The 14,974-nt window shown below is 46.5% G+C and overlaps 1 protein-coding gene across 2 annotated transcripts in view; it reads left to right on the top strand.

Moving 5' to 3' along the window:
* CAMTA2 (calmodulin binding transcription activator 2) overlaps window positions 1-14,624 on the top strand; it is a 67,139-nt gene extending 52,515 nt beyond the window's left edge. Inside the window, exons 16-23 of one of the 2 annotated variants that reach the window (XM_044278499.1) lie at window positions 51-331; window positions 489-673; window positions 4,686-4,841; window positions 4,925-5,147; window positions 7,523-7,594; window positions 9,239-9,414; window positions 9,648-9,722; window positions 11,976-14,624. In XM_044278499.1, the coding sequence (XP_044134434.1) occupies window positions 51-331; window positions 489-673; window positions 4,686-4,841; window positions 4,925-5,147; window positions 7,523-7,594; window positions 9,239-9,414; window positions 9,648-9,722; window positions 11,976-12,039 (1,232 nt within the window). In that variant the 3' untranslated portion in view covers window positions 12,040-14,624. The remainder of the gene's footprint in view (window positions 1-50; window positions 332-488; window positions 674-4,685; window positions 4,842-4,924; window positions 5,148-7,522; window positions 7,595-9,238; window positions 9,415-9,647; window positions 9,723-11,975) is intronic. The other variant, XM_044278500.1, reaches the window with a different exon arrangement.
* Window positions 14,625-14,974: the final 350 nt, after the last annotated feature.

Here is a 14,974-nt window from a genome sequence, read left to right on the forward strand (position 1 = left end):
TGTAATTATAGCAGGTAGTGTGCTCTGAAGCCACGGTTTCCCTTCCACAGGTCTCAGCAGCCTCCCCTCCCCCTCAGAGGTATCAGATGGGTCTGTCTCAGTAACCTCTGCGTATTCCAGTAGTTCTGCCCTACGCGGCTCACCTGACTGCAGCCCAGAGAGCAGTCAAGACGCCCCAGTAGAGACGCCCCCCAATTCTAGGATACTGGGAGCTGCTTCATGGGAGCTGGAGGACCCCATAGAACACATCTCCTACCTGGACTCTCCTGGAGTAGACGAAGCTGATCTCATTGAGTATCAGGAGGATACGGAGAACCAGGACTATCTGCAGGTAATGTGTCCCCCCGCTTACTCGGCTGCAGTCCTCTCCTTGTCACTCTAGTGTAGATCTGTCTCTCCGTTCTTTCCGTTTTGTATCCTGTGCACCCTTTTCTCTCTTGCGCTCCCTCACATCCTTCCTCTGTCGCCCTCATTCTGCTTCGTCCCAGGTTGATATGGTTACCCTCGCAGAACAGATCATAGAAGCCACCCCAGACCGCATCAAGCAGGACGACTTCACCGCATCCGACTCTGCGGCTCCCAGGGAGAGGTCCGGAAATCTCAGCAAGACCATGGCATGGCTGGCCAGCTACCTAGACACTGCCGACCAGATGCCTGGGTTACCCCCTCATGGGTCAGTAGATTAGGCTCGGAATATGAACTGTGTGTGTACAGGTCATGGTGTAGTCTGGACTGTGTGTGTACAGGTCATGGTGTAGCAGTGTCTGGACTGTGTGTGTATACAGGTCATGGTGTAGCAGTGTCTGGACTGTGTGTGTATACAGGTCATGGTGTAGCAGTGTCTGGACTGTGTGTGTACAGGTCATGGTGTAGTAGTGTCTGGACTGTGTGTACAGGTCATGGTGTAGTAGTGTCTGGACTGTGTGTATACAGGTCATGGTGTAGTAGTGTCTGGACTGTGTGTGTACAGGTCATGGTGTAGTAGTGTCTGGACTGTGTGTATACAGGTCATGGTGTAGTAGTGTCTGGACTGTGTGTATACAGGTCATGGTGTAGTAGTGTCTGGACTGTGTGTATACAGGTCATGGTGTAGTAGTGTCTGGACTGTGTGTATGCAGGTCATGGTGTAGCAGTGTCTGGACTGTGTGTATACAGGTCATGGTGTAGCAGTGTCTGGACTGTGTGTGTATACAGGTCATGGTGTAGCAGTGTCTGGACTGTGTGTGTACAGGTCATGGTGTAGTAGTGTCTGGACTGTGTGTATACAGGTCATGGTGTAGTAGTGTCTGGACTGTGTGTATGCAGGTCATGGTGTAGCAGTGTCTGGACTGTGTGTGTATACAGGTCATGGTGTAGCAGTGTCTGGACTGTGTGTGTATACAGGTCATGGTGTAGCAGTGTCTGGACTGTGTGTGTACAGGTCATGGTGTAGTAGTGTCTGGACTGTGTGTACAGGTCATGGTGTAGTAGTGTCTGGACTGTGTGTATACAGGTCATGGTGTAGTAGTGTCTGGACTGTGTGTATGCAGGTCATGGTGTAGCAGTGTCTGGACTGTGTGTATACAGGTCATGGTGTAGTAGTGTCTGGACTGTGTGTATACAGGTCATGGTGTAGTAGTGTCTGGACTGTGTGTATACAGGTCATGGTGTAGCAGTGTCTGGACTGTGTGTATACAGGTCATGGTGTAGTAGTGTCTGGACTGTGTGTATACAGGTCATGGTGTAGTAGTGTCTGGACTGTGTGTGTACAGGTCATGGTGTAGTAGTGTCTGGACTGTGTGTATACAGGTCATGGTGTAGTAGTGTCTGGACTGTGTGTATACAGGTCATGGTGTAGTAGTGTGTGGACTGTGTGTATACAGGTCATGGTGTAGTAGTGTCTGGACTGTGTGTATACAGGTCATGGTGTAGCAGTGTCTGGACTGTGTGTATACAGGTCATGGTGTAGTAGTGTCTGGACTGTGTGTATACAGGTCATGGTGTAGCAGTGTCTGGACTGTGTGTGTACAGGTCATGGTGTAGTAGTGTCTGGACTGTGTGTACAGGTCATGGTGTAGTAGTGTCTGGACTGTGTGTATACAGGTCATGGTGTAGCAGTGTCTGGACTGTGTGTATACAGGTCATGGTGTAGTAGTGTCTGGACTGTGTGTATACAGGTCATGGTGTAGTAGTGTCTGGACTGTGTGTATACAGGTCATGGTGTAGTAGTGTCTGGACTGTGTGTATACAGGTCATGGTGTAGTAGTGTCTGGACTGTGTGTATACAGGTCATGGTGTAGTAGTGTCTGGACTGTGTGTATACAGGTCATGGTGTAGTAGTGTCTGGACTGTGTGTATACAGGTCATGGTGTAGTAGTGTCTGGACTGTGTGTATACAGGTCATGGTGTAGTAGTGTCTGGACTGTGTGTATACAGGTCATGGTGTAGTAGTGTCTGGACTGTGTGTATACAGGTCATGGTGTAGTAGTGTCTGGACTGTGTGTATACAGGTCATGGTGTAGTAGTGTCTGGACTGTGTGTATACAGGTCATGGTGTAGTAGTGTCTGGACTGTGTGTATACAGGTCATGGTGTAGTAGTGTCTGGACTGTGTGTATACAGGTCATGGTGTAGTAGTGTCTGGACTGTGTGTATACAGGTCATGGTTGTAGTAGTGTCTGGACTGTGTGTATACAGGTCATGGTGTAGTAGTGTCTGGACTGTGTGTATACAGGTCATGGTGTAGTAGTGTCTGGACTGTGTGTATACAGGTCATGGTGTAGTAGTGTCTGGACTGTGTGTATACAGGTCATGGTGTAGTAGTGTCTGGACTGTGTGTATACAGGTCATGGTGTAGTAGTGTCTGGACTGTGTGTATACAGGTCATGGTGTAGTAGTGTCTGGACTGTGTGTATACAGGTCATGGTGTAGTAGTGTCTGGACTGTGTGTATACGGGTCATGGTGTAGTAGTGTCTGGACTGTGTGTATACAGGTCATGGTGTAGCAGTGTCTGGACTGTGTGTATACAGGTCATGGTGTAGTAGTGTCTGGACTGTGTGTATACAGGTCATGGTGTAGCAGTGTCTGGACTGTGTGTATACAGGTCATGGTGTAGCAGTGTCTGGACTGTGTGTATACAGGTCATGGTGTAGTAGTGTCTGGACTGTGTGTATACAGGTCATGGTGTATTAGTGTCTGGACTGTGTGTATACGGGTCATGGTGTATTAGTGTCTGGACTGTGTGTATACGGGTCATGGTGTAGCAGTGTCTGGACTGTGTGTACAGGTCATGGTGTAGTAGTGTCTGGACTGTGTGTATACAGGTCATGGTGTAGTAGTGTCTGGACTGTGTGTGTATACAGGTCATGGTGTAGTAGTGTCTGGACTGTGTCTATACAGGTCATGGTGTAGTAGTGTCTGGACTTTGTGTATACAGGTCATGGTGTAGTAGTGTCTGGACTGTGTGTATACAGGTCATGGTGTAGTAGTGTCTGGACTGTGTGTATACAGGTCATGGTGTATTAGTGTCTGGACTGTGTGTATACAGGTCATGGTGTAGCAGTGTCTGGACTTTGTGTATACAGGGCATGGTGTAGCAGTGTCTGGACTGTGTGTATACAGGTCATGGTGTAGTAGTGTCTGGACTGTGTGTATACAGGTCATGGTGTAGTAGTGTCTGGACTTTGTGTATACAGGTCATGGTGTAGTAGTGTCTGGACTGTGTGTATACAGGTCATGGTGTAGTAGTGTCTGGACTGTGTGTATACAGGTCATGGTGTAGTAGTGTCTGGACTGTGTGTATACAGGTCATGGTGTAGCAGTGTCTGGACTTTGTGTATACAGGTCATGGTGTAGTAGTGTCTGGACTGTGTGTATACAGGTCATGGTGTAGTAGTGTCTGGACTGTGTGTATACGGGTCATGGTGTATTAGTGTCTGGACTGTGTGTATACGGGTCATGGTGTAGTAGTGTCTGGACTGTGTGTATACAGGTCATGGTGTATTAGTGTCTGGACTGTGTGTATACAGGTCATGGTGTAGCAGTGTCTGGACTGTGTGTATACAGGTCATGGTGTAGCAGTGTCTGGACTGTGTGTGTACAGGTCATGGTGTAGTAGTGTCTGGACTGTGTGTATACAGGTCATGGTGTAGTAGTGTCTGGACTGTGTGTATACAGGTCATGGTGTAGTAGTGTCTGGACTGTGTGTATACAGGTCATGGTGTAGCAGTGTCTGGACTGTGTGTATACAGGTCATGGTGTAGCAGTGTCTGGACTGTGTGTATACAGGTCATGGTGTAGTAGTGTCTGGACTGTGTGTATACAGGTCATGGTGTAGTAGTGTCTGGACTGTGTGTATACAGGTCATGGTGTAGCAGTGTCTGGACTGTGTGTATACAGGTCATGGTGTAGCAGTGTCTGGACTGTGTGTATACAGGTCATGGTGTAGCAGTGTCTGGACTGTGTGTATACAGGTCATGGTGTAGCAGTGTCTGGACTTTGTGTATACAGGGCATGGTGTAGTAGTGTCTGGACTGTGTGTATACAGGTCATGGTGTAGCAGTGTCTGGACTTTGTGTATACAGGGCATGGTGTAGTAGTGTCTGGACTGTGTCTATACAGGTCATGGTGTAGCAGTGTCTGGACTGTGTGTATACAGGGCATGGTGTAGTAGTGTCTGGTTCACACACACACATTTGTGCACTCAGGGAGGGGATGCGTGCAGCTCGTGCTTTGGCTCGCTTTGCACAGATGAACCCAGGAGAGGACGGCGGTAACCTGGCATCAGAGATTGGCGGTTATGGGCAGCGCTTCAAACGGGTGAATAGAAGATCCATGGAGGGGTTACGTGTCAAGGTGACACGGTATGATGCACATCATGTAGACACATATGTTGCTTCCAGCTCCATTTTCTGTGTTTTGCCCTTAGACTTTCTATCGTTTCCAGATCCGAGGCGCCGCCGTCCCCGACAACTCCTCCTCCTCCTCTAGGTGAGATCTCCTTTGAAAGATTTGATCCCCCTGGTGCCGCACGATGGTCAGAGTTCCTCAGTGCCTCAAGTAGTGGACGCATGGAAAGTGAGTTTGCTCTGCTGACCCTCTCAGACCATGAGCAGCGGGAACTGTACGAGGCGGCTCGCGTTATCCAGACGGCCTTCCGCAAGTACAAGGTGAGACACCACAGCGTGCTGCAGTCCTCCATTGTCATGTATATCCCCCTCTAATTAGCTGAACTTGTAATAAATGGATGTCAAAATCTGATCCCTCTTAATTATACAGTGGCGTGCAAAAGTTTGGGCACGTCTGGTCAGAATTACTTTGAACAGTTCAGTAAGTTGAATATGAAATGCTCTCCAAAGGGCACAAAATTTTAAGTAATATCGGTGTATTATTTTGGTTTTGTACAATTTGAGAATCAATAAAGGGTAGGACAAAGCAGGAGAAAGCTATAAGAAGATAGCAAAGCATTTTCAGGTTTCCATTTCCTCAGTTCAACATGTCGTAAAGAAATGGCAGATTATGGGAACAGTGGAGGTGAAGATAAAGTCTGGAAGACCAAGAAAAGACTGATCACAGGATTGCTAGAAAGGCAAATCAGAATCTCCGCTTGACTGCAAAATACCTTTAGGAAGATTTAGCAGACTCTGCAGTTGTGGTAGATTGTTCTACTGTTCAGCGATACCTGCACAAATATGGCCTTCATGGAAGAGTCATCAGAAGAAAACCTCTCCTGCATGCTCACCACACAATTCAACATCAGAAGTTTGGAAAAGAACATCTAAACAAGCCTGATGAATTTTGGAAACAAGTCCTGTGGACCTATGAGGTTAAAACACAACTCTTTGGCCAGATTGACCAAAGGTATTGTCACAGTTCCCCCGGCTGATGCTGCCTCTGTGTGGTAGCAGCGTCCGGTTGCTGGGGGAATCAGGAGTGCGGGACGGCCCTCGGAGCCCAAGGCCAATGAGATTGTAGTCCCAGTCGTCGCCTCCGTCCAGCGTGTAGGCATCCCTAGTGTGAGCTGCTTCTGCTCAGTATAAAGGCTGACCTCTGAAGTGTTCAGATGATAGTGAATTTTGTGTCTGTCTGCTTGTTTCCATGTTTGTTTGTTGCTCCCTCACATACAGAATATAGGGACCGTCGACCATTGTGGGGTCACCGGATAGGGTGACCGTGGAAGTAGGCAGGGATAGTGGGTCTGGGAAGTTTTAGGGCTACACTATCCCTATGTGTGCTAGTTCTTTGTTGTCAAACCCTGATAGGTTTTGTTTGGAGAAAAAAAAGCCCCAGAACACCTCTCCAACTATTAATGATGGGGGTGGATCAATCCTGCTTTGGGGTTGTTTTGCAGCCAATGGCACGGGGAACATTTCACAGATAGAGGGAAGAATGGATTCAATGAAATTCAAGCAAATTTTGGAAGCAAACATAACACCAACTTGGTGGCTTCTACAAATGGATAATGATCCTAAACTCGCCTTAAAATCGACCATAGACTACCTCAAAAGGTACAAGCTGAAGGTTTTACCATGGCTCTCACAGTCCTCTGATCTGCTGAAGGTTCTACCATGGCCTTCACAGCCCCCTGATCTGCTGAAGGTTCTACCATGGCCTTCACAGCCCCCTGATCTGCTGAAGGTTTTACCATGGCCCTCACAGTCCCTGATCTGCTGAAGGTTTTATCATGGCTCTCACAGTCCCCTGATCTGCTGAAGGTTTCACCATGGCCCTCACTGTCCCCTGATCTGCTGAAGGTTTCACCATGGCCCTCACAGTCCCCTGATCTGCTGAAGGTTTCACCATGGCCCTCGCTGTCCCCTGACCTGCTGAAGGTTTTACCATAGCCCTCACAGTCCCCTCTGGATAGACCTCAGGAATCTCACAGAAGTGGAAGACGTCTGCAAGGAAGAATGGAGGAAAACCCCTCAAACAAGAATTGAAAGACTCTTTGCTGCTACAAAAAGCATTTACAAGCTGTGATATCTGCCAAAGGGTGAGCTACTAGGTACTAAACATGCAGGGGGCCCAGAGTTTTGCTTCTGACCCTTTTCCCTGTTTTAATAAAGTAGATGAAAATAAAAACAGTTTTTTCTTAAAATATAAAGGGAATGTGTCATCTGTAACTTAACTTTATGTCTTTTGGAAATAATTTAATCTTCAACTTGCTTCACAACTCTTCACAGTAATTTTGATCAGGGGTGCCCAAACTTTTGCATGCTGCTGTATAGAGCTCATAGCAGTCATTTTCCTAAAGGGAACCTGACTCCAGAATAGGTGTTTGTGGCTGGGCCATAGATTGTTTTCAGGTGCCCTTTCAGAGCTGGCCAGGATCTCATGACCCCACATCTACAGCTCTAAATCTTTAGAAGCAGGAATTGCCTCTTTTATTCGAAGAAAAGGGGCAGATTTTACTTCATCTTGTCCTGTGATTGGCTCTGCAGGATCTTCACGTGATGTCATTTGTAGGCTTAGGACCAGTTCCTCCTCTGCCTTTGATCCTTTGTACAGTGTGTCCCATTTACTAGTTTCTATGTTTTGGATCCAGGGACGACGACTGAAGGAACAGCAGGACTTGGCGGCTGCGGTCATTCAGCGTTGCTATCGGAAATATAAGCAGGTAATTGTTTAGCGCCTATAACCTCCATACTGGAGTCATAACTGTAGAGAAGGCTCCACCATTGAGTGGGATGTTGGCATGACCTTGACTTTTGGTAGAGACAGTAAAGAAGACTCCACCATTATTTGCGATGTTAGTATGACCTTGACACTTGATAGGGAAGGTAAAGAAGACACCATTGACTGGGGTGTTGGTATGACCTTGACTCTTGATGGGAACAGTCGAGAAGACTCCACCATTGTTTGGGATGTTGGCATGACCTCAACATTTGATAGGAGAGGTAAAAAAGGATCCACCATTGATTGGGATATTGGCATAACCTTGACTCTTGATAGGGACAGTAAAAAAAGACTCAATTGATTAGGATGTTGGCATTACCGTGACATTTCATAGGGGCAGTAAAGAAGACTCGCCCGTTAGTTGGGATGTTGGCATGAACCTGACATTTGATAGGCACAGTAAAGAAGACTCCACTGTTGATTGGGATGTTGGAATGACCTTGACACCTGTTAGGGATGGTAAAAAAGGCTTCACCATTTTTTAGGATCTTGGTATGACCTCGACTCTTAATAGGGTCAGTAAAGAAGTCTCCAAAATTGGTTGTGATTTTGGCATGACCTTGATTTTTAACAGGGACCATAATGAAGGCTCCACCATTGATTGGGATGTTAGACCTCATGCACACAACCGTATGTTCGGTCCGCATCTGATTACGCATTTTTTTCCAGGTTGGATGCAGACCTGTTCATTTCAGTCGGGCCGCAAAAGATGCGGACAGCACACCATGTGCATCAGTATGTCTGTTCCACGACCCAGCAAAAAAGAAAATATGTCCGATTCTTATCCATTTTGTGGAAAAGAATAGGACAGTTGGGATACGTGTTTTGTGGATCCGCGATTGGCAGGCCACCAAACCAATATGTAGTGTGCATAAGGCGTTAGAGTGAACTTGAGATTTGATAGGGACGGTAACGCAGACTCCATCATTGATTGGGTTTTTGGCATCACCTTGACACTTGATGAAAATCACTGTTAGCGGGACATTGTATTATGCTGACATTTGATGGAGATGAACAAGTCTGCCATTGACGTGATATTTGATGCACATCAGCTCCTATGAGTAGACCCTACATGTCACATACATGTCACATGATCCATGTTACCCTAGGGGGGTCATTTGCTATTCCACCACTAATCGAATCCTTCTTCTTTTACAAGCTGACATGGATTGCTCTAAAGGTAAATCCATTTATTTCTTAGTCTTAGGGTCACCTTCTAATGGTCAGGAACTCTGAGTCAGGGCTGCCATCTATGGATGTTATAAGGTAGTGTCGCCATCTAGTGGTCAGAAACATTATGAGGATGGGTCGCCATGTAGTAGTCGGGAACATTATCTGGTTGGGTTGACATCTACTGGTCAGGAGTGTTATGGGGTAAGGTTGGCATCTAGTGGTCAGGAACATTATGGGGTTTGGTTACCATCTAGTGGTCAGGAACATAATGGGGTTGTGTCGCCATCTAGTGGATAGGACAGTTTATATGCTGTAATGTCCTATTGATGTGAGGATAATTTGCTCGGACGGTGGCATCGGATTCTCTTCATCTGGTTCTTGTACCGTGATTAATCCAGCTATATTTTTCTAGTACGCGCTGTACAAGAAGATGACGCAGGCGGCCATCCTGATCCAGTCCAAGTTCCGCAGCTATTATGAGCAGAAGCGTTTCCAGCAGAGCCGCCGGGCTGCTGTGCTGATTCAGCAATGTTATCGCAGCTACAGAGAAGGGGCCCGGCGGGGCCCTGCAATACAACATCGCATGAAGTGAGTGATGGACACATCTAAATACCATATTATGTCCAGCACAGGTTCCTTGTATGTCCACTGTGTCACCTGAGGCCTGAAATGCATGTGCCTCACTCTTCACTGATATTTCCCATATAAACCCTGACCCATGTATTCTTATGGTCTGTGCCAGTCCCAAAACATGGCCGTATACTGATGTGCTAAGAACATGCGTGTGCCAGCAGTACTGACACTTCTCATATCTTTCTTAGGGGGTCATTTCTCACAAAGAAGCAGGACCAGGCTGCTCGCAAGATCATGCGCTTTCTCCGTCGTTGTCGTCACAGGTATAGAGTGGGTCAGAAACACTACGAGGCACAGTCCGCATCTAGTGGTTAGGAATGGTATCTAGTGATCAGGAACGTTCTGAAGAAAGGTCGGCAATATATTGGTGGGGAGCATTATGAGGTAGGGTCACCATCTAGTGGTTAGGAACACTGAGGGCAGCTTACCGTCTAGTGGTCAAGAACATTGTGTGGTAGGGTCACCATCCAGTGATCAGGAACATGAGGGAAGTTTACCATCTAGTGGTCAAAACCATTATGTGGTAGGGTCGCCATTTAGTGGTCAGGGACACTGAGGTAAGCTTACCATCTAGTGGTCATGAACATTGTGTGGTAGGGTCACCATCCAGTGATCAGGAACATGAGGGAAGTTTACCATCTAGTGGTCAAGACCATTATGTGGTAGGGACACTGAGGTAAGCTTACCATCTAATGGTCATAAACATTTTGAGGTAGAGTCGCCATCCAGTGGTCATGAACATTATAAGGTTTGCTCACCATCTAGTGATCAGGAACATGAGGCAAGTTTACCATTATGTGGTAGGGTCACCATTTAGTGGTCAGGGACACCAAGGTAAGCTTACCATCTAGCGGTCATGCGGTCATGAACATTATGAGGTACGGTCGCCATCTAGCAGTCAGGAACCTTATGAGGTAGGGTCGCCATCTAGCAGTCAGGAACATTATGAGGTAGGGTAGCCATCTTGCGGTCAGGAACATTATGAGGTAGGGTTGCCATCTACTGTTCAGGAACATCATATGCGGTAGGGTCGCCATCTAGCAGTCAGTAACCTTATGAGGTAGGGTCGCCATGTAGCAGTCAGGAACATTATGAGGTAGGGGGGTTGCCATCTAGCAGTCAGGAACATTATGAGGTAGGGTTGCCATCTAGTGTTCAGGAACATTATGAGGTAGGGTCGCCATCTAGCAGTCAGGAACATTATGAGGTACGGTCGCCATCTAGCAGTCAGGAACCTTATGAGGTAGGGTCGCCATCTAGCAGTCAGGAACATTATGAGGTAGGGTCGCCATCTAGCAGTCAGGAACCTTATGAGGTAGGGTCGCCATCTAGCAGTCAGGAACCTTATGAGGTAGGGTTGCCATCTTGCGGTCAGGAACATTATGAGGTAGGGTTGCCATTTAGCGGTCAGGAACATTATGAGGTAGGGTCGCCATCTAGCAGTCAGGAACCTTATGAGGTAGGGTCGCCATCTAGCAGTCAGGAACATTATGAGGTAGGGTCGCCATCTAGCAGTCAGGAACCTTATGAGGTAGGGTCGCCATCTAGCAGTCAGGAACCTTATGAGGTAGGGTCGCCATCTAGCAGTCAGGAACCTTATGAGGTACGGTCGCCATCTTGCGGTCAGGAACATTATGAGGTAGGGTTGCCATCTACTGTTCAGGAACATCATATGCGGTAGGGTCGCCATCTAGCAGTCAGTAACCTTATGAGGTAGGGTCGCCATGTAGCAGTCAGGAACATTATGAGGTAGGGGGGTTGCCATCTAGCGGTCAGGAACATTATGAGGTAGGGTTGCCATCTAGTGTTCAGGAACATTATGAGGTAGGGTCGCCATTTAGCGGTCAGGAACATTATGAGGTAGGGTCGCCATCTAGCAGTCAGGAACCTTATGAGGTAGGGTTGCTATCTAGCAGTCAGGAACATTGAGGTAGGGTCGCCATCTAGCGGTCAGGAACATTGAGGTAGGGTCGCCATCTAGCGGTCAGGAACATTATGAGGTAGGGTCGCCATCTAGCGGTCAGGAACATTATGAGGTAGGGTCGCCATCTAGCGGTCAGGAACATTGAGGTAGGGTCGCCATCTAGCGGTCAGGAACATTATGAGGTAGGGTCGCCATCTAGCGGTCAGGAACGTTATGAGGTAGGGTCGCCATCTAGCGGTCAGGAGTAACGCTACAAGGTATTATGAGCTCTGTGATCACCCCACTAATATAGATCATGACTAGAGACGAGCGAGTTTCATATTATGACATTCGTTCACGCTTCGTTTGGTGGTAAAAGCAGAATTGCGTTATGGATAAGGTTACCACGGACCATAACGCAGTTCTATGCCTCTAAAGGCATTCCGTTATGCATTCCGTCATAGAATTGCGTTACGGTCCGTGGTAACGGAATCCATAACGCAATTCTGCTTTTACCACCAAACGAAGCGTGAAGAAATTCGCTGACCACTAGTCCTGACCTGTGCACCCCCTCCTGACGGGTCCCTCACTCGTTTCTCTTTCCGCTGCACAGGATGAAGGAGATAAAGCAGGCGCAGGATCTGGACTGTTTACAGAAGAGGGGGCTGACCAATTAACCCCTTGCTCCTGATGGATCGGCGCACTTCCTGGAACGCGGAGCCTCAGTGTGCACCGCCCATGTGTGTGTGTGTAAATATTCCTGTGTGGCATCACTCGTAACTCTTAATGAGCTGCTCCGCGAGGCGCAGCGCCCCCGCCTGTGTGTCTCTGCAGTGTGCACAGGCGCATGTACATAGGCTAACCTGTACAAATCTGTTTATATATATTTATGCACGTCCTTCCCAGTGTATGGCCCTGGCGGGAGCCCCCTATGTGCACGTGTGGTGTATACATGTGCGGGGGAGGCCGGGCACCATTGCATGTGGCTGTAATGTGCGCGTGTACATATCCGTATATAAATATATACATATATATATATAGGGTTGTGTGTGTACATACATATATATATCTGTACATTTGTGGCGAGGGTCACGTGAGCATCACTCAGGCAGCTGAATTATTTATTTCACTGGTGTCATTTCATGCACTTTGGTTTATTATTATGCAGTTATTACGTCTTTGTGTCTCTTTTTTTACGGTTCTTGCAGGACATTTTTCATCCGTTTTCCGTCGTTTTTGTCGGTGTTTTTATAAAGCTATTTTTTAGTCGTTGTTTTACATTGTCCTGAAAGATGAGAGCAGCGGAGGCATAAAGTCCTCTGGGGTCCGGCGGGAGGGGAGGGCGCACAGATACGGGACCTCCACGTTAGCCGGTAAGCGCCTGGGCGTCGCCGGCAGAGGTCGCCGTCATGGGAGCGTCTATTGCACTATTATTGGAGGGGGTTTTGTTCGTCCTCTCGCTACCCACGGCTGTAAGGACCAGCGGCGAGGGACGCGTTTCAGAGCCAAGCCTTTGCAGTCAGATTTTGCAGTTTTAACACTTTTTACGTAACCTTTTCGCATTGCTGAACCGGGGAGTATAAAACGAAAGGCGAAACTTATATGGAGGGTCCGGTATACGCACAAAGTAAATGTGAGAATGATGTCGGGGTCTCGCATGTAATTGCATGAAGCGGATGCGGGCGACGTCTGTGCCCTTGGATATTTTTTTTTCTCCTATTTGCCGTTTACTTGTTTTGGCATTTTGTGTTTTTGTAATTTATTTTCCTTTTTCTGTCAAATTATTTCATTTTCCCTTCTGCACTTTATTTTAGTTAATATTTTTTTTATTCCCCGCTTTGGCTATAAAACACTGAAGGGAATCGGGAAAGTTGAGCTGAATTATAATTTTTTTTATAAAATTTTTTTGTTTTATGATCCTTGTTTTTTCAGTGATAACACTAAATATTTTTTGTCTTTTCACCAAGGCTGAAATAACATGGAGAATTAGAACATGTAACGTATTATTCCAGTGTTTTGGGGGTTTTTTTGCCTGTTTTTTTTAACGATTCCTAACTTTCTAAAATTGTTTTTTACTATTACCTTTTTAGATAGTGGTTTTTTTTTCTCAAAGCGGCCCTCTGGTTCAAGACAAAAAACTGCTACCCCCTGGAGAAGGAACAGAAGAACTCTTAGATGATGACCCCTCCTGTCGTCTAGGAGGGCCGTACCATTTCTCAGACTTCCTACTTGTTCAGCCATGCTCTTGGATTGGCCGGCACTGCTCATGTGACCAGGAGTTCAGCAGGAAGTATCATGGTGCAGCCATCTTGGATGACAGGAGAGCAGCCTGGGATTTGACAGGCCTGCCGCTGAAAGCGTGACTAGGAGGTCACCAGGGAGCTCTTCTGTCCGTTCTCCAGTTGATGGGATTTTTTTTTCTTGAACTTTTAATTTTTTTTCAGACTTCCTTTTTTTTTCTCTGCCGTATTTCAGGGCAATAGAAGTCAAATAAAAAAAAACTCTGATTCCGTAATTCCTCTGCAGCGGGGCAACGTAGGAATGCACAGAAATCCATGTGTCCTACAGCGAGGGCGCAGCACGCACGGCTGCGCAGAATCCACCCTCGAGAGATTTTATCAAACCTGAATGTCTTTATTAAAAACAAAAATATATTTAGAATTCACTATTTTATGGATGTGGGAATATTAATATATGAAGAGTTCTACATTTCGTCTCCGTTTACCTCATATTGTTAGACCCCTTTTTTAAAATTAATTTTTGAATTGTGTTTGTCCAATCACTTTCCTTACCCGAATCATACAGTCGTATCTATAGGGGGGGGGGGAGGGGGGCAAAAATAAAACAATGGTGACATGAAAAATAAATATTTTGAAATCTTTAAGGCGCCCCTGACGATCGTAGGGGGCGGGAAAAATTATATATAAAAAAAAAAAATTAACAAAAAAAATTCCCTATTTTTATGAGCAGCCACCGGAGGAGGGGGGGGGGGGGGGTCTGCATGAAATGTAAATATTGTAATATAAAAAATTTCTGCAAATCTAAAATTTATTGCCTGCTTCACATGCAAACATTTTGAAAATGCGAGAATTGATAAATGGATTTCCGTCAGAATTTTCCGGCTTTTGTCCTGAGTATTTTTACTTGTTTCGTTTTTTTGTTTATTTGGGTTTTGGTTTTTTTGAGGGGGGGGAGATATCCTTTTTATTTATTTATTTTTTGCATGACTTTGTACCCATTTACATTAAAAATGATGGATTGGCCGGAATAACAGTGTCTGTGGTTTTCTTTACATTCAGCGTAGAAATAAGTACAGGGAATCTCCGGCAGAATGTGTGTATGTCTGGGCCTGCAGATGTCAACAACCCGTGGGTCCTATTGTCACTGATACCGGCTATTACCAAGCGGTCTCCTCTGCCCATGTTCTTGCAGTAAGCTAGAGTTCATTGCCCATGACATGTTGCGTGCTGCTGTACAGGGCGCAGTCTGCAGCCTCTCCTGGGCCTCACAACTACATATGTTTTTCCAGCCTCCTGCTCACAATTTGGAATCGTAGATGGGATCCGGCCGTACCTCCCTGTGTAAACATGCACACCCATAAACTAGTACACT

This window comes from Bufo gargarizans, chromosome 2, assembly GCF_014858855.1.
Source record: "Bufo gargarizans isolate SCDJY-AF-19 chromosome 2, ASM1485885v1, whole genome shotgun sequence".
Taxonomy (NCBI): Eukaryota; Metazoa; Chordata; class Amphibia; order Anura; family Bufonidae; genus Bufo; species Bufo gargarizans.